Source organism: Phyllostomus hastatus, unplaced genomic scaffold (assembly GCF_019186645.2).
Source record: "Phyllostomus hastatus isolate PE091 unplaced genomic scaffold, TTU_PhHast_1.1 phas_contig_210, whole genome shotgun sequence".
Lineage (NCBI taxonomy): Eukaryota > Metazoa > Chordata > Mammalia > Chiroptera > Phyllostomidae > Phyllostomus > Phyllostomus hastatus.
Window position 1 is genome coordinate 1,060,167 of NW_025333737.1, and position 21,572 is coordinate 1,081,738.

Here is a 21,572-nt window from a genome sequence, read left to right on the forward strand (position 1 = left end):
ACATTGCATAACTTTCCTTTTATGGTTGTGTAGTCATTTGGTTAATATCTGTATTCACTACTAGACTATACACTCCTAAAGGCAAGGACCTTGTCAGTATTGTTGCCGGTTCGATTCCCAGTCTAGGACACATGCCTGGGTTGCGGGCTAGGTCCCTAGTAGATGGTGCACAAGAGGCAACCACACATGGATATTTCTCTCCCTCTTTCTCCATCCCTTTCCCTCTCTAAAAAAAATACATAAAACCTTTTTTTTAAAAATCCTATATAAAAAAAAGAATAAAAAATTAGCACTCTGTCATCTAAATAGAAATTCCAGTCCCTATGTCTCTGAGACCACAAGATCTCCCCTCCTCCACTCATATTACATAATAGAACCTCATGTGCCCCAAGATTTTACAGGCCATTGGTTTCTAGTGCAGTGGTTAAGAGCTTTCCTTGAAATAACGTTTATGCTTTTTTTTGTTTCTTTCTCCCTAAAGACCTGAAGATGAGATGGTTTTAAAAAAGCTTTCTAGAGGCTACCTTATAGAAAAGGACCCTGATGCTCCCCTTTTTTACAAAGATGAAGGGAACAAAAAGTTCCAGGGGAAGGATTATATGGGAGCCACCGTGCTGTACTCTAAGGTAAGACACTCCCAGCTCTGCTGGAGGGGCTCTTTTAACAATTTAACAAAGCATACTTCTTCAAAAGATAGAGCCTTAATGCTGAATTACGTAGCCAGTGGTAGCTTTGTCTATAATTTGTGGATTGGATTTGAAAAAGAAAAGTGACAGAATTCTGCTGTAGGTTATATTCTACAACAAAGGGTAGTTTGTATTATATGTCCTGAATTCCATCAAGAAACTTCTATTCCCATATTTTTTCAGATACCTTGTAGCAATAGTATTGGATCCCTTACCCTGTGTGGTTCGTGTTGTCAGCTTTCATTGAATTGTGTGCCATTTTTGTCTAAATGACCGATGAGGTATTAGTTTGATAGTCCCAATTTAGAGAGAGCTAGATTTTTGGTTAGTCACTGTATTAGCTACAGTCAGTACAACTTAGATGAGGTTAGAAAGGAAAATAAGCTCAATTGCCACATACCAGTTGAACTCTACTTTGAAGGTTGTCAACAAATATTTAAAATTACTTAGCCGTCAATGACCTAGATTTTGAGGAGGAATACTGGCTTTTATCAACCTATTGCTCTTGTTGTCCTGCTTCCATAGTAGGAACTGGAACATTCCTGAGACTCTCCCTTCTATAACTTTTGAAATATAAATATAGATTTAAAGCAAGATGCATCACTCCCTTGTACCAGGTCGATGACCTTGTATATTAAAAGGATGAGTGTATTCTGGCTGGTGTGGCTCAGTGGGTTGAGCGTTGGTTTGCGAACCAAAAGGTCACTGGTTCAAATCCCAGTCAGAGCACATGCTTGGGTTGTGCGCCATGTCCCCAGTAGCAGGCACGTGAGGGGCAGCCAATCAATGTTTCTCTCACACAGAGATGTTTCTCTCCCTCTCTTTCTCCCTCCCTTCCACTCTCTTTAAAAGAAAAGGAAGAATGATTATACATTTAGAAGTGCACCCCTACTGTGACTCTTTAACAGCCCTATAATAAAGTTTGGAATTATTTTTCCAAAAACTATCAGATCTATAATAGCAGCTTCTATAAAAGATAAAAAACCCTGCTTGTATGTAGCTGAATAATGTATTAGTTATTGCTAAAGAATTAAAATCCATTACATGTAATGATCCACTGATAAATGGCTTAGTTTTCCTCCAGAGCTAATCTCTTCCACTTTATGAGTGTGTATCATAAATGTGATCACAAGGGAAATTGTTCAAGAAAAACAGGTAAAATCAGACAAAAAAATTAAGGTTTGCTCTGCATGTGGAGGGAGATGAGCCTTCCTATTGTAACTGAACAAGCTTAGGTTCGGCTGCCTGCCACAGCAAAAGCCAGACTCGTGAGTCAGATGCTGGGGCAAAAGGAAAGAGGTTTTATTCAGGTGCCACACCACCTGGGAGAATGGTGGACTCTTGTCCCAAAGACCACCTCCCCTTCCTGCTCAAGCCCACAGTTCTTTTTTGTTTTTTAAGGTTTTATTTATGTCTTTTTAGAGAGAGGGGAAGGGAAGGAGAAAGAGAGGGAGAGAAACATCAGTGTGTGGTTGCCTCTCATGCATCCTCTACTGGGGACCTGGCCCACAACCCAGGCATGTGCCCCGACTGGGAATTGAACTGGTGAGCCTTATTCTTCATAGGCCAGTGCTCAATCCACTGAACCACACCAGCCAGGCCCCACGGTTCTTATAGGGATAGGGAGGGGAGGGCTTCTTTTTCTATCCACTTATCTTGCTAGCTTTTGGTGCACTTGGGCCCTATCCATTTGTTATTCTAGCCTTTGGCATGCTCAGGCCCTATCCATTCATATTTCTAGCTTATGGGACACTCAGTGTAAGAACCTCCCCCACTGCCATCTTGGCCAATGGGAGAGACTTGCCGGCCCTCTGACTGACTGTCTATAGTAACAATTACTCCATCCAAACTGTGGACACTTGTAATCTTATAAGGGTAAGTGGATGAAAGTCTCATCTTCTATAATTTTTTCCTGCTGTTTAAGGATGTTGTCTTACCTGTCCTACTGTCCAGAGATTCTTCATATCTACTAAAGGAAGAGGGGGGTTAGGAATGGGGGGAAGTTTTTATGTGAGGAAGGATTGCCATCTTCAGAAGGCAGCATACATGGTTTGTAGAGGATGGCAGCGCTGAGCAAGCGTAGCTGGGAGACTGCTTCATATTTGAAGAGCCGGTGTTGCAGAGGGCTTCCACAGTGAGACATGCCCTAGCCAGTGTGGCTCAGTGGGTTGGGCGTTGTCCCGAAAACTGAAAAGTCACCAGCGTGATTCTGGTTGGGGCACACACCTGGGTTGTGAGCTCCATCCCCGGTTGGGGTGTGTGCTGAAGGTACCCAGTCAACGTGTCTCTCTCTCTCACTGGTATTTCCCTACCTCTCTTTTTCCCTCCCTTCCTCTTTCTAAAATAAAAAATAAAAAAAATTCAAAGTGAGACCTAATGTGCAGACAATCAAGTGTTTAGTGAGGGGTAGTGCAGGGGGATTGTAGTGAAGTCAGAATCTGGAGAGATGGAAGGATCCCCACCATCTAATCCTTAGCAGGGCTTTTTGGGGCACACCCAACAGCAGGATAAATTTGCCGAGGAAGCCAGTGTCTGGGAAATGCAGAATAAAATAAAAAGTAACATTGATACTTCATTTTGGGAGGTGCTGTCCCTTTCCAAAAGAGGAATTTTAAATGTCCTTCAGGAGTGCAGGTTCAGCTTTCCCTCACAGTGTCAACAGCAGCAGCAGATCTGAGTCCTCCTCAGGCAGTTATCTGTGTGTGGTGGACGAAAGACTTGATTCCCGTGAGGTTTAAGGAGGAGTGTGTTGTCAGCAGGATGTCATGGGAACCGGTCCATTACTCGGCTAAGTGCTGTTCAGGATCTTGAGTCTTCCGGGTCTTAGTAAGACTTGGTCTTCCGGCTGGAACAGGTGTAAGGGCTCATCAGATGGGTAGATGGACCTGCAATGAGCAAACTTGTGCAAAATTGTTAGTGTTTGCCCTAGATGTTGTACATATTTTTTGGATTCATGCTGTAAATTTAAAGGAGGTATTCCTAAAATAGAAACTTTGAAGGGTCTCCCATAAACTATTTGAAAATGGTTTAATTTAAGCCCACTTTGGGGCACTACCTTAATCTGGAGCAAGGCAATAGAGAGTACCTGGTCCCATATCCAATGTGTTTTCTGGCATATTTTTGCCAGAACCTTTTTTACTGTGTGGCTCATTGTTTTCATTTGTGGCCCTAAGTAAGATCCTGTAGAAATCAATATTTATGAGAGTGAGGTTTTTGGACTGGCAAAATAGGGGTGTTATAGGGAGACTGGCATGGCTGAATTAATCCTGATTTTAAGAATTTCTGCAATACTGGTTGAATTCCCTCTAGCTTCCTTTCTAAGAAGGTAATTGTTTTTTCTGTGGCATCCACTCCCCTTATTTTTAGGTTAATTTTTATAGATTGGAACGGCCCTATTGGGGTTCCATTAGCCCAAATGGCTCATAGATTGACCTGCTCAGGTGGGAAGAGGTGACCTCTAGGTTCTTCAGAGCAAGTCAGGAACATCTGGAGCTAGAGAGCATGTTCCAGCAGGACCGATACATGTGATTGTTGCTTCTCGGAGAAAAAAGTTATTTGTGCTTGCAATTTACAAAGTAAATCTCAGCTCACCCATGGAATGGGGCAGTCTGGCATGTAGAGAAAACTGTGTGTATGTTTTTGATCCCCAAACCAGCATTCTAGATGTTGAAGGAACACCTCTTTTTGTAGCTATCTGGTCACCCCAGTAACCATCACTGCAGCTGAACTTTTCTCAGTTTTGTATTTATCCCTGAGTGTTAGCTCCTGTATCTATGAGGAAGTCAATTAGTTTGTTCCCCACTGTCAGTTGTACCTGGGGCTCCTGTGGGGAAATAGTAAGAGGTCAGGAGACGTCTGTGGGAGCCCCTGGGCCTCCTCATTCACCCTCAGATTCATCATTCCTTTCTAACATTCCTCCATGAGGGTTTCTGTCCTTTTTATTTTTCTTTTTGAGTTCTGGTCAGTCCTTTCTCCCAGAACTCAAGCCCTTCCAATATGCACCTTTTGTAATATTCTAGGAGGACTAGGTTCCTGCTGTCTGGGTCCCAGTTGTGCTTTGTCAAGGGAATTGCCCCAGCCGGGTTGGTGCCCCTTTGGAATCTCTTGATGGAGGCAATGAGTCTCTTTATTAGCCTTATTTATAACTAGCCACCTTTCATCTGCTGTTAATAGGATGTTAAGGAGAGCTGGTACACCTGCCCAGTTTGGATGGTGCGTGGCAAAAATGGAGGTAATAAGATCTGCCATTTTCTAAGAATCCTCCCTATATGTGGGGATGGAATTCTAATTCAGTAAATCGGAAATAGAAAATGGAGTATGGGCCCAATAGTAGCCAGTGGGCTGGCCTTCCTGATTGATTCCACCTATAGGGTATTGCCTCAAAGGGATAGGGGTGCTCCCTGGCCAAACTGGGTAGTCTGCCAGGTCTTCTAGGGAGGAGTCACTCCTTCATCATAAAGGGGTGGGGCTCTCTCCCCTCTGGGCCCTATTTCATGGGTACCTAGCAGTGAGGGAAATTTTCCTGCTGCTAATCCTGCATCTCCTGGGTTCATGGCATTAAAGAGACTCATCTCCTCATTTTCCTTTTCTTCCTGTGTCTTACTATCAGGGAGGGGTTTTGAAGCCAGTTCCCTTCTCTGTCTCATTAGTTTTCTTTTATTTGCTGAATCCTTATTGTGTAAAAACGTAAGTGCCTGGACATAAGGGATTTTGTCCCATTCCTTTGACCATCAGCAAAACAATTCTAATTGTATGATGGCGTAGCAATTTAGGGAACCATTAAGAGGCCGTTTTTTCCCCCGCAGTCAAAAGCAGCGGTCCCCAACCTTTTTGGCACCAGGGACCAGTTTGTGGAAGACAATTTTTCCACAGACAGTGGGGATGGACAGGGGGTGGAGCTCAGGCAGTAATTAGAGCCATGTTTACAGATGGGGAGGAGGGTGGTTGGGGACCCTTGGTCTAGAGCGTACACAGGCCAAGCACTGTTACAATACAAAACTAATTCCTTCTTAGTCATTGATTGGATCATAGCTGTACCTGGACCAATCTGTTACAATTCAGCCCAGTGGGCTCCCTGTAGGAGTCAAAACAGAGCAGCCCCTGATGGCACAAAAGTACAAACCTAAAACCACAACCATAACAAGACCCCAGACAAAGTGGGAACATAAAAACAAAACTTGGATCCATAATTTCATTATTCCAAATGAGCACTTGAAAGCAAGTCTTAGTGTCTTATCTCCTGCCATCTGCCAGTGGTCCTGCCTGGACCTCAGTGGCACAAAGCCCAACCGACACCAAGCCAGAGTGGCACATAGTCCAAGTGACACAAAGCTCAAGTGGTCTGAAGCCCGAGTGGCAGGGTAGAGGACCCCTGGTGGGCATGCCAGTTCTAGTTATGCAGTTTTGGAGTCCATCTGCTCCCCCAAAACCTGTTTCCTTTCCCCAGAGAAGCGTTTCAGGCGGCTGATGCCTTGAGAAGGTGTGCAGGGAAATTCTCTGAGGAAAGCTCTTGGCAACTTCTGGGAAATTCCCCCAGGTCTGCTTTCTCGGAGTCAGCCTGCCACAGGCAGCAGGACCCCAGCCTGGGTCCTCTGAGACTCACCAAGGTCCATGCTCTCCCACTAGAGTCACCAAACACTGTAACTGAAAGAATGGAGGTTCGGTGCCTGCCACAACAAAAGCCAGACTCGTGAGTCAGATGCTGGGGCAAAAGGCAAGAGGTTTTATTCAGATGCCACACCACCTGCGAGAATGGTGGACTCCTGTCCCAAAGATCATCCCTCCTGCCTGCTCAAGCCCACATTTCTTAAAGGGGTAGGGAGGGGAGGGCTTCTTTTTCTATCCAGTTATCTTGCTAGCTTTTGGTGCACTTGGGAGCCCTAGCCATTCCTCTTTCTAGTTTTGGCGAGCTCAGTGTAAGAACCTCCCCCTGCCGCCATCTCCGCTGGTGGGGGAAGCTCCCTGGTGTACCAATTGTCTGTCTCGCAGGGCGACCAACCTTTTGGCGTCTCTGGGCCACACATTAAATACACAAACACTGAGGAAAATTAATGAGCAAAAGAAAGATTTTAAGTAAATTTATGATTTTGTGTTGGGCTGCGTTCATCTTGGGCTACCTTGGGTACCCCTGGTCCAGTAATTCTGTTTTGTGAGGCCAGTATTTTGATGATTGTGGTACTGTGCAAATTTTATAAAGCAGTTTTCTTTATTTTTTATAATAATACTTGTTTTTGTCTGATCGCAAATGCAATAGATGTTTACTTGGAAAAGATAGAGAAGCACGAAGAATAAAAAAGTTCCATAGCCGATGACAGGTGCTGTTAACATTTTTACTTGTATCCACTCAGCCACTTTTTCCTCAGAAAATATGTTTTTCTTTTACAAAATTGAGATAATGCTGTACTTACTATTTTGTAACCTGCTTTTTTCCCTCAGCAATTTATTGTGACCCTTTTCTCATGTTATTAAATTTTCCACTAGAACATGATTTTTTACGGCTGGCTTAGTGTTCCATTACAGAGAGCTATACTTGATTTAACATCTAATGTTGGCAGATTTTTTTGGTATTGTAAAGCTGCAAGGAGCATCTTTCTATGCAAATATTTGTACACGTCTGCTTATTTCCTCAGGATTAAATTCCTAGAAGTGCAATTGTTGGGTCTATTGAGTATATGTTTTTAAGGCCTTTGGTACTTGATGCTGAATTGTTTATTAGGAAAGAACTGGTGAACCTCCCTTTTAGCAGAGTAAGGGAATGTTCATATCCCTATCTCCTAAGCAGTACTGGTTACTATGGTATTGTTATTATTATTTTATTTATTTATTTTGAATAGGAAATGTGTTTATATAGTTAGAATTCAAAAATTACAAGCTTACACAGCACAGTCTGCTTCCTCAGCCCTCTAGCCCCCTCGTTTCCCTGCCCAGGAGATACACTATTAAATGTGCCTTTCTAGAGATCCTTTGGCATCTATAGATAAATGCAAATACTCTCCCACTCCCTCACACATTCTTTTTATATAAATAACATTCCATATACACTCTTTAGCACTGCACTTTTTTCACTTAATATCTTAACATCTTTTTTACAATTAATTGGTGCCTTGTAGATGAATATTTGCTGTTTATTATCTTTTGCTATTTCAAACAATTCTGTGAAGAGGAACTTTGCATGTGTGTTATTTTGCGCATATCTGTAAGATAAATGATTATATTATTTTGTGCATATCTGTAGGATAAATTCCTAGAAGAGAAATTGCTGGGTCAGTGGAGAAATATATCTATATTGCTAAATTGCTGTCCATAATTATGAGTCCAGTTTACCCCCCACTCACAGCACAGGAGAGTAGCCATTACCTCACTCCTTTGCCACCTCAGTGTGCATCAACTTTTTTTTTTTTTTTTTTTGCCAAACCGATAGGTAAAAAATGAATCTCAGTAGTGTTTTATAGTAATTTAATTTGTATTTTGCTGATTGTGAATGAGGTCGAACATTTTTTCATATGTTTAAGAGTCATTTATATTTCCCATTAGAGCTGTTTGTCATTTGTTTATTTTTCAATTGAATTATTAGTTGTCATCTTATTGATCTGTACGAATTGTTCATAAAAGGAATGAGCCTTTTACTTGTAATATGAGTTGCGGACATTTTTCCAGTTCAATATTTGTCTTGTGACATTGCTTTTATTGGTTTTCACTACAGAGAAATTTATTATTTTTATGTAGTCAAATTTATTAACCATTTATGACTTCTGGGTTTTGTGTTGTAATTAGAAAGGTATTCCTCACTCCAACAGCACATTAGACTATTTCTATCATTTCTTCTAGTGCTCTTATACTTTCATTTTTTTTTTACATTAAGATTTTGATTCATTTGGAATTTATCCTAATGTAAGTTTTATCATATAGAGACAACCAACTTTATTTTTCCTCAGTGGCTACCTATTTTTCCCAGTACTTTAATTGAATAATCCCTACCTTTTCTCTAGTGATTTGAGATACCACCTTTATGATTGTTATTAATGCTTGGTGTAGGAAAAAAGTAGCTGTTTTCACATATTTGGCTATCTATATATGAATTAACCATTTGTTTCCCATATATTGTTAGTTTTTCTTCTTTTGTGAGTTTCTATTTGTGCCATTCACCCTTCATTATGTGCAAGATTATGCTCTTCCATTTTCATTTACCTTTAGTATTGTTTGTGGCTGAAGCTGTGTCTGATGCTGTTATCTTCAAAGTGCTTTGAATATTTATTACTGCGCTTGATCTTCACAGCTTTGCTGTAGGGTAGCTTAAAATGAAGCTGAAGCAGGTGAAGCACACAGAAATCCAGCAAATTTCCTAATTTCATTCAGTCTTTAGTAGTGGAGCCCCTACTATCTGAAAACATACTTTAAAGATGCCAGTCTCCATTTATGCCTGTAACTGGTTCATTGTTTTGCAGGGAGTATCTCATTCAGCACCAAACACTGAAGACATTTCATTGTGTTATGCCAATCGCTCTGCAGCCCTCTTCCACCTGGGTCAGTACGAGGTGAGTATCAGGATGCCTGGTGTGATGGGAGAGGTTCGCTGGAGGACTAGACCTTCGCCTCTGCTTCTGCCTTAGAGCGCTAGGACTGAGCCCCGCTGCAGGCTGAGTTGGAAGCAAACTGACATCCTCCCAGACTTGTTCCTTCTCCTGATTCATCTTACCTATCAGAGGTGACTATGTGGGTGGTGCTGGTGGGTGAGGGAGTCAAGGCACATTCCACAGGGCACTGGATCTTATCCAGTGGGTCAACATTTCTCAGTGTCGAGACCAGCTGTGAGATAAGTTGCTAATAATACTTCAGGTTCCAAGTGTTAGCAAACTCTTTACTTGTTCGTTTACTTTTTACTTAAGTAGAGCATGTTCCAGATGATCCCTGCAATAATACAGCTCACCCTCAATATGCATTTTGAGTGGGAAAGTAAACGTGGCACTGAAACGTGTGTGTGCGTGTGAGGGGGTGGGCTTTGGAGGAATGGCTTCCTTCTCATTCCCTACTTGAGTTCTAAGGATAAGCTCTGAAGTGCCATTGTGGTACAGCAGTTTCAGAATTCCACAGAAGTTTAAATTATGCCCTAGGAGTAAGAACTATAATATTTCAGTAGTCACAAGTTCATACTTATTGCCCTATGGACTGAAAAAGAAGAGCAGGGCTCAAACTTTAGGTTCTAAGCAAGAAAGTCCTGGACTACTGAAGACAATGATTGGGAAACTTGTGAAACATTTACCCTTTATAACTTTCCTGTATTGGTTATTTGTTTCCCTTCTTATAATAATGACTGCCGTATGTTGAGCACGTACTGTGTTCCAGGCACTCCTTTCAGCGCTTCAGTTACATGGCCTTATTTTCATCCTTATTTCAACCCTATTGAGCCTGTGAGAAAGATGTTATTATCCCTGTCTTTCAGACAAGAAAGGTAAGTCACTTGCACCCGGTCATACAGGCAGTAAGAGGCAGGGTCAGTCTTGGAATGCAGGTCCTGCCCTCTTAGTCACCAAGCTATAATTCTTCTCTCTGTAAGACTATTTTCCTTAAAAACAGAAATATTTAATAAGATAAATACTATCTCTTTAGCATGGATTTCTAATCACTCAATTAAAAGATCACATGGTAGCCCTGGCAGGTGGCTTAGTTGGTGGAAGTCTCATCTCGTACACCAAAAGGAACAGGTTCGATCCCCAGTTTGGATGCGTACAGGAGGCAACCAGTTGATGCTTCTCTCTCACATCAGTGTTTCTCTCATTCTCTCCCTTCCTCTCTCTCTAAAAGCAATAAACATATCCTTGGGTGAGGATTAAAAAAAGATCGCACTGTAGAATGTGATTTTGTAAAATAAGTATATGATTGTGGTTGCTCCATTTTCAATAATCCTTAACCTTCCTATAGATTTTTGTTCAGACTTGCAGTAGATATTAAAGAGTAGGGACTCAGGATCATTCGGGGATTTCCTTTCTGTTTTCAGGCATGTCTGAAAGACATCAGCAGAGCACACATGCACGGGTATCCGGAAAGGTTGCAACCCAAGCTGATGTTACGTAGGGCAGAGTGTCTGGTGAATCTGGGGAGACTAGAGGAGGCAAGCCAGATCATCAGTGATCTTGAAAGTAACTTTGCTGCCAAACAAACTCCAGCAGCTTCCCAGTTTGAAATTCTGCAGAGAACCCTCTGTCGTCTGAAAATGAAGGTACAAGAAAAGGAGCATCTCACAGAAACCTTCCCAGCAGCTCTAACGAATGCCTTTGAGGATATGAACCTAAGGGAAGAAAATGAACAAATATCCAGTGCATCATCATCTGTCAGCTTATGCACAGACACTTTAAAAGGCCGCTACCTAATCGCCACAAAAGACATTCTCCCTGGAGAGCTCCTGGTGAAGGAGGAAGCTTTTGTGAGTGTCCTTAACCCAGGAGAATTGCCACCACTACGTTATGGCCTGGAAAGCAAGTGGGATACCAGAGTTGTCATTGGGGATCTCTACTGTCACCGGTGTTTGAAGCACACTTTGGCCACAGTTCCCTGTGACGGCTGCAGCTATGCCAAGTATTGCAGCCAAGAGTGTATGCAGCAGGCCTGGGATCTCTACCACAGTACAGAGTGTTCTCTAGGGGGGCTGCTTCTCACACTGGGGGTCTTTTGCCACATTGCCCTGAGGTCAACTCTTTTAGCCAGATTTGAGGATATCAGCAAAGTCATGAGGACGCTTTGTGGTGAGATTAGTAACAAGGACATCAGTTTCCCTGAAAGCAAGAATCTGGTGCAAACACTCAGTTATGACTTGGGAGGGGAGAGTGAGAGAAATGGCAAAACACTTGAGCCCCCAATTCCTGGATGTGACATTAATGGGAAGTATGAAAGTAATTATAATGCTGTCTTCAGCCTTTTGCCCCATATTAAACATCATAGCCCAGAACACAAATTCCTCTGTGCTCTAAGTGTCTCTGCACTGTGCAGGCAGCTGGAAGCAGCCAGTTTACAGACCCGCACGACAAGTCTGAAATCCTCTCAGCCAAAAGCAGCAGCGGTTCACGCCATGTGCCAAGAATTGCCTGTTTGGGGAGTGGCCATGCTGAGACACATGTTACAGCTACAATGTAATGCTCAGGCAATAACTACCATGCAGCAAACAGGTGAGAGGGAAACTTTTCTGCCTTACAATATTGTTCTTGGTGTAGCTAATGTTCTGGGAGAAAGAACCATAAGGAAACAGACCAGGTGGGTTCATGGGGAAACACAGTTGTCTTGTATTATCATGATTATACCATTGAGAAGCCATGTGACTCTAACAAATTAGTTTATCCCACTCTGCCTCAGTTTCCTCATCTTTAAAGTGGGTAGTTTGATCCCATATAACTTTTCAGAGTTGTGAAGATGATATATTTGTTTGTAAAAATAGTTTAAAGTTAAGCCCCTAACACCTTGTTAATTTTTTATTGTGAAGGAAAACTGAAACAATAGTTAAACAAGACTGCAGAAATCTATAGTTAAGTTATCTGAATCTTCGCCCACCAGTGTGACTCGGGTACTCTGTTGCTCCTCTTTCCTGTTGACAAATTTTTCTCATTCTCCTGTTTAAACCAAGAGAGGAATCTGGCCAAGTACAGCTTTGCACGCAAGGCTAATGCAAGCTATTGGCCAGCCTGTGTCTTGGCTGGGCGCCGGTGAGGCAGCTAACAATCTAGGGGCCCCTTCTCAGCACACACCAGACTGGCCCTGCTTTTCTTAAGAAGTGTAGATAAGGTTGTTTCAGGTAGATAGGGAAGTTGGATCTGCCCAGTATCATGAGTGACATCTCTAATAGGAATGCACTGACAACAGATCTATTATTAGAAAAGGAGTGATATTTGCAATGTTTCTGTTGTACGATCTCCGTTTTAGCAGATGTCTTTCTATTCAATCAGTTTATTATATTTTCCTGAATTTTCTGATTAACTGTTGAAAGGAAAACTAGTTATTAACCAGCTTACAGACAGATTAATGTTAAACGTGGCCTGGTCAAGCTGAACAGGCTGAGCTCTTTGATGTCTCATATTAGGTAATGTAGAATTGTGTCAACGTTTTGTTTATTGATTTTTATCTTTAATTTTAATTCAGCTGTCAGGTTATATGGTATACAGGTTTTTCACTAGAGGTGTTTTAGGGCAAGACTCCCTTCCCTGTCCTGTGGCTCATGGACATCCAGTAATAGCACTGGCCTCCTCCCAGGGCACTGCAAAATCCCTCTGCGGGCTGCTCTGTTTTCTTCTCTGCCTTCTTTTGCTTCCTTGAGCCATTGCTGCCTTCCAAAATGCATCTGTTGAGTGGTTTCCCAGAATTATGTTTCCCTTTGGGTACATTCACTAGCATTGTAAAAAATATGGTTTTCATTTTGTTTTGTTTTTCTGAGTATAAAAAATAGATACAAGCTTCCCAATTATAGTGGCAGAAAGTAACCAACTCTTGATTCCATTTTGTCTTGCCTCAAAACTACTTAATAAAACATATAAAAAAGATACAAATGTCAGAAACTCTGAAAACTATGGGAACTATTGTCTAGGTAAACAATAGCGGTGACCCCTAACTCTGGTTGAATCCCTGAGGCAGAATGACAGAGCCACTTGGACAAAAGAAGGTGGTTTCCATCTGCTTTCCCCCACTGGCCCACCGCCTACAGTCAAAACAGTGCTTTTGCTTAATGTGCATGACATTTCATTACACTCAGCTTTTTCTTTGCGTAGCAAGTTTGGGGTGAAATTTTTCACAAGTTGTTAAGAGGGAATTTTGGGATAGTGAAAGGATGTATATAGCCAGGAATACCTGTATTTTCCATGGGTGATAAGGACTAGAGAACTAGGGACATAGCATAATACTGGCCACCTGAGGTGATGGAAAGAGGATTGGAGACTCGGGCTTCATCTATAAGAGTCCAACTAATATGTTATGCATAATTTATTCTTATTTATATGATGTTTTAGATATATATGCATAGAAAAAATACTGGAAGCAAAAGTACCAAAATCTTAATTAACAGTGATTAATTCTGAAAGTGGAAATATGGGTGATTTGCTTTCTTCTTTGAACATTTCTATATTTTTAAAATTAAAAATTCACATAGTGGTAACATTATTCTAGGAAATGCAAAATGAGTTGTATACCTTTCCCATCAGTCTAGAAAAACACATTTTTTAAAAACAATTCACAGAACAAAAGATGATAAAAATGAGTCTATAATAGTAAATATAAATGGGCTAAACTCTATTAAATAATCTACAGAATGGGTCAAAAAATTAAGACCCAACTATGTTCCATTTACAAAAGTGGCACCTATAACAAAATAACAGTGTTTGGGCAACACTAGTCAGGAACACGGGCTACTCAGGGTATTAGTATCGTGAGGGTCATTACAATAACTTTCCTCCCGCTTTTCTAAGTTCTTCTGGCTGGGCTAATAATCAAATTAACATAAGACAGATAACAGGAGAAAATGTCTAAAATTTGCTGTGGATGCACATGCAGGGTGCCATAGGAATATGAGACCCGAGGGGGACCCAGTGGACATTTGAGGCTCATTTGCCATTCTGAAGCTAAGAAGAAGGAGGGGCTTGTGGTTTGGGACTTAGAAGGGCAGGGAGGACATGGAGATGGAGAGATGGAAAAGCAAATATTTGGTAAGTGTTTGCTGGGCCATCTTTAACAATGGGACACAGCCCTGGCTGGTGTGGCTCAGTGGATTGAGTGTGGGCTGTGAACCCAAGGGTCACTGGTTCGATTCCCAGTCAAGGCACATGCCTGGGTTGCAGGCCAGGTCCCCAGTAGGGAGTGCGTGAGAGACAACCACACATTGATGTTTCTCACCCTCTCTTCCTCCCTCCTTTCCCCTCTCTATAAATGAATTAAAAAAAAAATGAGACACAGAGAAGACTTTGAACAAATGGGCCTTGCTAGGTTCCACTTTGTCACACACTAGTTCGTATCAATCTACTGTCATTTGTGATAACTCCCTTCCTGGAGCCAATCCTCTGTCCAAACTCCCTTTCGGCATATTTTGGGGTGGCAAACTCTGCTCCCCCTCAGTGTGAAACAGTAGAACTCAAGGTAAGATATCTAGTGAAATAAAGAAGACATTTTATCTTTATAAAACTCTCCACACTGAAATATGTCATCAACCTTAGCTTTCAGAGACAGAGGGATTGTGTCTATAAAACAAAAATAATTAAGTATACAGGAAGAAACTGGCAAAATTCCATAATTGTGAGAAACTCTGATATACCACTCTGACTTTGATCAACAATACTAAAGGTAATCTAGAAACCAAGATAGTATTATAATCCAGGGAATTCAGTAGATCCATCAAAATTTGTGTCCTAAAAAAATTTTTTTAAATTTTTAAACCCAGAAAACAAAAAACTTGGTCCTGTAGACCAGGGATTCGGCAAACTTTCTCTGTGAAGAGCCAGATAGTAAATATTTTGGGCTTTGCAAGCCACATGGTCTCTGGCAACTACTCCCCTGCCACTGTGGCTTGAACACCGCCCTAAACACTCAAATGAATGAGCGTGGCTGGGTTCCTGTAAAGCTTTACTGTGGGCACTAGAATTAGAATTTCTTATAATTTTTATGTCATGAGAATTATTTTCATTTTTTTCACCACTTAAAAATGTAAACACCAATCTTAGACCCCATCTGTACAAAAACAGGCAGCAGGCAGGATTTGGCCAGCAGGCTGCAATTTACAGATTTGGCAAATCTAATTAAGAAATCCAGGAAAAGAAAACACAAAATTAGGAACAATGAGGGGATATATCCAATAATATGAGTTTACTTACAAATTGTAATCAAGTATTCAGTACAGTTTTAACCTATTGAATTTGAAAATATTAAGTTGACAACTTTGTAGAGAAATGTAAATTGCCTGAATTTTCCCAGGAGGAAACATTTCAAAAATCCAATTGTGGAAGAAATTGAAAGTTACCAAAATATTTCCATAAAAACAAGCCAGACCCACTCTTTTCTGTGTAAAAGTTCTTTAAAACTTTCAAGGAATATACTTAGTCACATTTACAAAAATTAAAAAAAAAATTTCAAGGAACAGGTGGTTTTTGTTGTTGTTTTTAAGATTTTATTTATTTATTTTCTTATTTTATAGAGAAGGGAAGGGAAGGAGAAAGAGGAGAGAAACATCAATGTGTGGTTGCCCTTGTCACATCCCCAATTGGGGACCTGGCCCAGAACCCAGGCGTGTGCCCTGACTGGGAATTGAACCAGTGGCCCTTTGGTTTGCAGGCCCACACTCAATCCACTGAACTACAATAGCCAGGGCAGGAACAGATAGTTTTTTATACAGTATAAACTGTGTCAGGGCCTGCAAGAACCTAGAACCCTTTCCCATTCAGTTTGTGAAGCTAAAAATGAAAATTATAGACCAGTCTCACTTGTGAATATAGATGTAGAAACCCTGAATAAATCACTGCCATATCACACCCAACAGTTTATTAAAGGAATAGTAATATAAGACCAAGTAGGGTTTCTTCCAGAAATGCAAGAATATTTTAATTTGGAGGGGTGTAAAAGAAGGCTTGGATAAATGCAGAGACATGCTTAGATGTAAAAAATGTAAACTATAACTATGGCCCTGGCCTGTGTGGCTTAGTTGATTGGAGCATCGTCCAGTAAACATAAAGGTCAAGAGCTTGATTCCTGATCAGGGCACGTGACTAGGTTGTGGGTTCAGTCCTGTTAAGGGCTCGTACTAGAGGCAGCTGATTGATGCTTTTCTCTCACATCGATGTTTCTCTCCCTCCCTTACCCTTCCTCTAAAATTAATGAGCATGTCCTTGGTTGAGGAGTAAAACAAAACAAAACAAAAGCCTATTATAGAAATAGTAGTTTTGCACATTAACCTAATCAATCTAATACAGTTTCAAACAAAATCACAATTAGATTTTTCTTGGAATTTGACAATGATGCTAAAGTTCATCTTGAATAAGTGGATGAGAACAGCCTTTTTGTTTTATTGAAAGGGCTTGGTACTATCAGATTTCATATCAACATTGAGCTACCGTAACTAAAAACAGTACGGTTCTGAGATGATACTATGAAGTTCTTCAACTCACTACAAAGTTAAATGTTTTTAAATTAAACCAAAAAGTATGTAGAAAAAGTTCAGTAAGCATTCATATATAGTCTTGAGGTGAAAGAGACTTTGTAAAGTATGTGATTCCAAATTTAGGAAATTAAAAGATAGCTAGATTTAACCTAAATACCAAACATCAAAAACAATGCCCTGGCTTGGTGTGGCTCAGTGGATTGAGCACCAGCCTGCAAACCAAAAACCGGGCTTTTCCAGCCAGGGCACCTGCTTGGCTTGCAGACCAGGCCCTCAGATGGGGGTGATACAACCAATCAGAGTATCTCTTGCACATCAATGTTTCTCTTCCTCTCTTTCTCCCTCCTGTCCCCTCTCTCAAAAAAGAATAAAAAGAAAAAACTTATCAGTAAAGAAGATAGAGAATGTAGGTGAAAAAAGAGATCCTTGAGGGAATGAAAACTTTGGACTGGGAGGCAGTGGACCTGAGTCCCCATTCCGGATGCACCACTGACTCAGGATGAACTTGGTCAGGGCACTTGAACTCTTCGTATTTCAGCATTCTCATATGGATAAAGAGAGGACTGGATGAACCTCCAGGCCTCCGGGAAAGATTGTTTACAAAAATGATCCCAACAATTTTTTCCATCCTTGTGTGTTTGTCCCTTTGCAATTGGACGTTGCTTCTTCTCCCATCCAGACAGGGTGTGTGTTTCCCCTGCCCTGGAATCTGGGCCAGCCCTTCAACTCGCTTTGACCAATGGAATGCAGTAGAAGTCAGTGACCTTATGTGACTGCTGAATCTAAGCCTTAAGAGACCTTGCAGCTTCTGTTGTCACCTTCTTAAAATGTTGATGTAGCCATGAGAACAGGCCTGGGCCGGCCTCCTTGGGGAGTAGAAGACCACGTGCCAGAGGAGTGCAGTCATGTGAGGAGTCCAGGCGAACCCCGCAGAAACAGCACTCAGCCGAGCCAGGAAGAGTTGCTGGCGCACGGCGATGTAAGCAAATGAAGTAGTTGTTGTTTTACACTCCCCACCTCCAAAAACCCATAATCAGAAATTAAAATGTGATGACAAAATGAGAGAACATTGCAAGCAACTGTACATCTCTTCAAATCAACTTTTTATAATATGCAGTGATGAAAATGTTCTAAAACTGGATTGCAATAATGGCTGCACAACTTTTGGAAATGTAGGTTTCCCAAAAAAATCATTAAATTTGTGCACTTAAAATGAGTGAATCTTATGGTAAATTATATCTCAATAGAGCTGTTAGAACTATACATAAGCAAGCACTTATCAAAGTAGTAATAAAGGTGGTCTTGTCTAACCTCTCTCTAGTAATTAGAAGAAGATACCATTTTTGCCTATCAGATTGGCAAAGTAGTTTTGTTGGTGTGGTTATTTGATGATGATGATGATGATAATGGTGGTGGTGGTGGTGGTGGTGTAAGGGAATGGCCATAATATAGTAAGTGAAAAGTAGCACCATATTGCCAAGTATGCTAAAAATTCCATAGGTAAGGCTAAAAAGAAGACTGCAAAGAAATGTACTAAAATGTTATATCTGGCTGATAGGATTATAGTTGGCTTTATTTTCAAGTTTTTAACATTTTACTGAGTACTGTGTATTCCTTTTGTAATTTTAATTAGTTTTAAAAATAATAACATTAATTCAAATTATTGAAATACTTTAAAAAATATATTTTATTTATTTTTAGAGAGAGAGGAAGGAAAGAAGAGAGGGAAAGCAATATCAATGTGTGGTTGCCTCTCAAGCGACCCCTACTGGGGACCTGGCCTGCAACCCAGGCATGTGCCCTGATTGGGAATCAATCTGGTGACCCTTTGGCTCACAGGCCAGCACTCAGTCCACTAAGCCACACCAGCTAGGGCTTTAAATACTTTTTATATCAACATTTTTAAGGCTCTTGATACATATTGCCCTCCAGGAAAGCTGTACTAATTACCCCCCATCAGCAATGTTCACTTTCATCTTTGAATTCAATCAGAGTTTATTTTAGTCTGCTCTTTTTTTGTTTGTTTGTTTTTAAATATATTTTATTGATTATGCTATTATAGTTGTCCCAATTTCTTTCTCCCCTTTATTCCTCTCCCCCCTTAACCCCCCCCACCAGTATTTCCCCCAACTTAGTTCATGTCCATGGGTCATACATATAAGTTCTTTGGCTTCTCCATTTCCTGTACTATTCTTAACTTCCCCCTGTCTGTTTTGTACTTATGCTTCTTATTCCTTGTACCTTTTCCCCCATTTTCCCCCTCTCCGCCCCCTCTGCCTCCCCACCCTGATAACCCTCCATGGGATCTCCATTTCTGTGATTCTGTTCCTGTTCTAGTTGTTTGCTTAGTTTGTTTTTGTTTTAAAAAAATATATTTTTTTTAAAATTTAAATTTTAATTTTTATTTTTAGAGAGGGAAGGGAGGAAGAAAGAGAGAAAGAGAAACATCAATGTGCAGTTGCTGGGGGCCATGGCCTGCAACCCAGGCGTGTGCCCTGACTGGGAGTCAAACCTGTGATGCTTTGGTTCGCAGCCCGTGCTCAATCCACTGAGCTACACCAGCCAGGGCTGTTTTTTTAAAAAAAAATTTAAAGATTGCATTTATTTACTTTTAGAGAGAGGGGAAGGGGAGGAGAAAGAGAGGGAGAGAAACATAAATGTATGGTTGCCTCTTGTGCACCCCCTACTGGGGACCTGGCCTGCAACCCAGGCATGTGCCCTGACTGGGAATTGAACTAGCGATCCTTTGGTTCTCAGACCCGCACTCAATCCACTGAGCTACATCAGCTAGGGCTATTTTGGGGCTTTTTTTAGGTTCAGTTGTTGGTGTTGTGAGTTTGTTGTCATTTTACTGTTCATATTTTTTATCTTCTTTTTCTTAGAAAAGTTCCTTTAACATTTCATATAATAAGGGCTTGGTGATGATGAACTCCTTTAACTTTACATTATCTGGGAAGCACTTTATCTGCCCTTCATTCTAAATGATAGCTTTGCTGGATAGAGCAATCTTGGATATAGGTCCTGGCCTTTGATGACTTGGAATACTTCTTTCTAGCCCCTTGCCTGCCAAGTTTCTTTTGAGAAATCAGCTGATAGTCTTATAGGCACTCCTTTGTAGGTACTGTCTCCTTTCCTCTTGTTGCTTTTAAGATTCTCTCCTTCTCTTTAATCTTGGCTCATGTAATTATGATGTGCCTTGGTGTGTATTTCCGTAGGTCCAACTTTTTTGGATTCTCTGAACTTCCTGGACTTCCTGGAAGTCTATTTCCTTTGCCAGATTGGGGAAGTTCTCCATTATTTTTTCAAATAAGTTTCCCATTTCTTGCTGTTCCTCTTCTCCTTGATGGCATCCCTGTGATTCAGATGTTGGAGCTTTTAAAGTTGACCTGGAGGTTCCTCAGCCTCTTCTCATTTTTTTTGAATTCTTATTTCTTCATTCTGTTCTGGTTGAATGTTTATTTTTTCGTTCTGGTCCAAATCTTATTTGAGTCCCGATTTCCTTCCCTTCACTGTTCGTTCCCTGTATATGTAGCTTTATTTCACTTTGCATAGCCTTCACTTCTTCCTCTATTTAACAACTATACTCAACCATTTCTGTGAACATGATGATTACTAGTGTTTTAAACTCTGCATCTGATAGGTTGTCTATCTCTTCATTGTTTAGTTCTATTTTTGGAGCTTTGATCTGTTCTTACATTTGGGCTGTATTTCTTTGTCTCAGCACACCTGTTACATAGTAAGGGGTAGAGCCTTAGGAATTCACCAGGGCAAGGCAACCCACGTTGTTGCATTGTGGCACTGTATATGTGGGAGGGGTCAGAGAGGGAAGTTTTCTCAGTTCTTGGCCTGCTTTCAGTCACTTCCTCCACTTCCCATAAGCAAATTGGGCCCTTCTAGTGCTGATTCCTGGATGGGTGGGCTTGTGCACATTTTAGGACCCTGTGGGTCTCACCAACACACTGTGCTGTGAGGCTGGGCATTTCTCCCACCGTCACTATTCCCACAGGTTTGTTACAGCTAGAGGTTTTGAGGCTTTATTTCCCCACACTGGACCCCTGGGTCGTGCAGTCTATCTCACCCCGTAGTTGTTCCTCCCAGTTTAACTGCATGCAAATACAGAACTGCTGGACCACCAGCGGCCACCTTGTGGTGAGTCCTGTCTGCCTCGGCTGCCTGTCTCCTTCCCTTCTACCATTCTGGATGTTTCTTCTTTCACTCCTTGCTTGTCCGACTTCCATACAGTTCGATTTTTGGCAGTTCTGGTTGGTTTTTGTTTTTAAATTTGTTGTTGTCCTTCTTTTGGTTGTGCGAGGAGGCAAAGTATATCTACATACATCCCCGTCTTTGCCGGAAGCCTCTAAAACCTAGTCTGCTTTTATTTCTAATCTGGTTATTATCCCTTTTTATTATTTCTTTGGGGTTCTAGCACCTCCCAATTTAGTGTTCTCATTGAATTTCATTAGCAGCTGTTTCATTAGTGCCACAGAAGGATTAAGGATTAGACTGTTAACTAGTATAGACTTTGACAAAGAGCTATAAAAATGTATGTTTTTACCTTAGTTATAAAGCCTATTTGATCAAAGTTCCTCAGAAGCCTCTCTTTGCTACTTAGGGGTGCGAACTGACCAACGATGACATGGTAGAGCTTGGTATGTGTGGTTCTGTCCCCGTGGGAGCGGCACGTTTTGTGACGTGGCTGAATTCATGTCAGAACGAGGCGCAGCGAGGTTCTCTGTAGGTCCAGGTCGACTCACTGCCCTTTGCTTCCACTC

The 21,572-nt window shown here is 41.3% G+C and overlaps 1 protein-coding gene across 3 annotated transcripts in view; it reads left to right on the plus strand.

The window, feature by feature from the left end:
* Positions 1-21,572, plus strand: part of SMYD4 (SET and MYND domain containing 4) — a 34,055-nt gene that overhangs the window by 3,806 nt on the left and 8,677 nt on the right. For all 3 annotated transcript variants that reach the window (XM_045836436.1, XM_045836433.1, XM_045836434.1), the window contains 3 exons: positions 482-626; positions 9,131-9,220; positions 10,681-11,845. In XM_045836436.1, the coding sequence (XP_045692392.1) occupies positions 482-626; positions 9,131-9,220; positions 10,681-11,845 (1,400 nt within the window). The remainder of the gene's footprint in view (positions 1-481; positions 627-9,130; positions 9,221-10,680; positions 11,846-21,572) is intronic.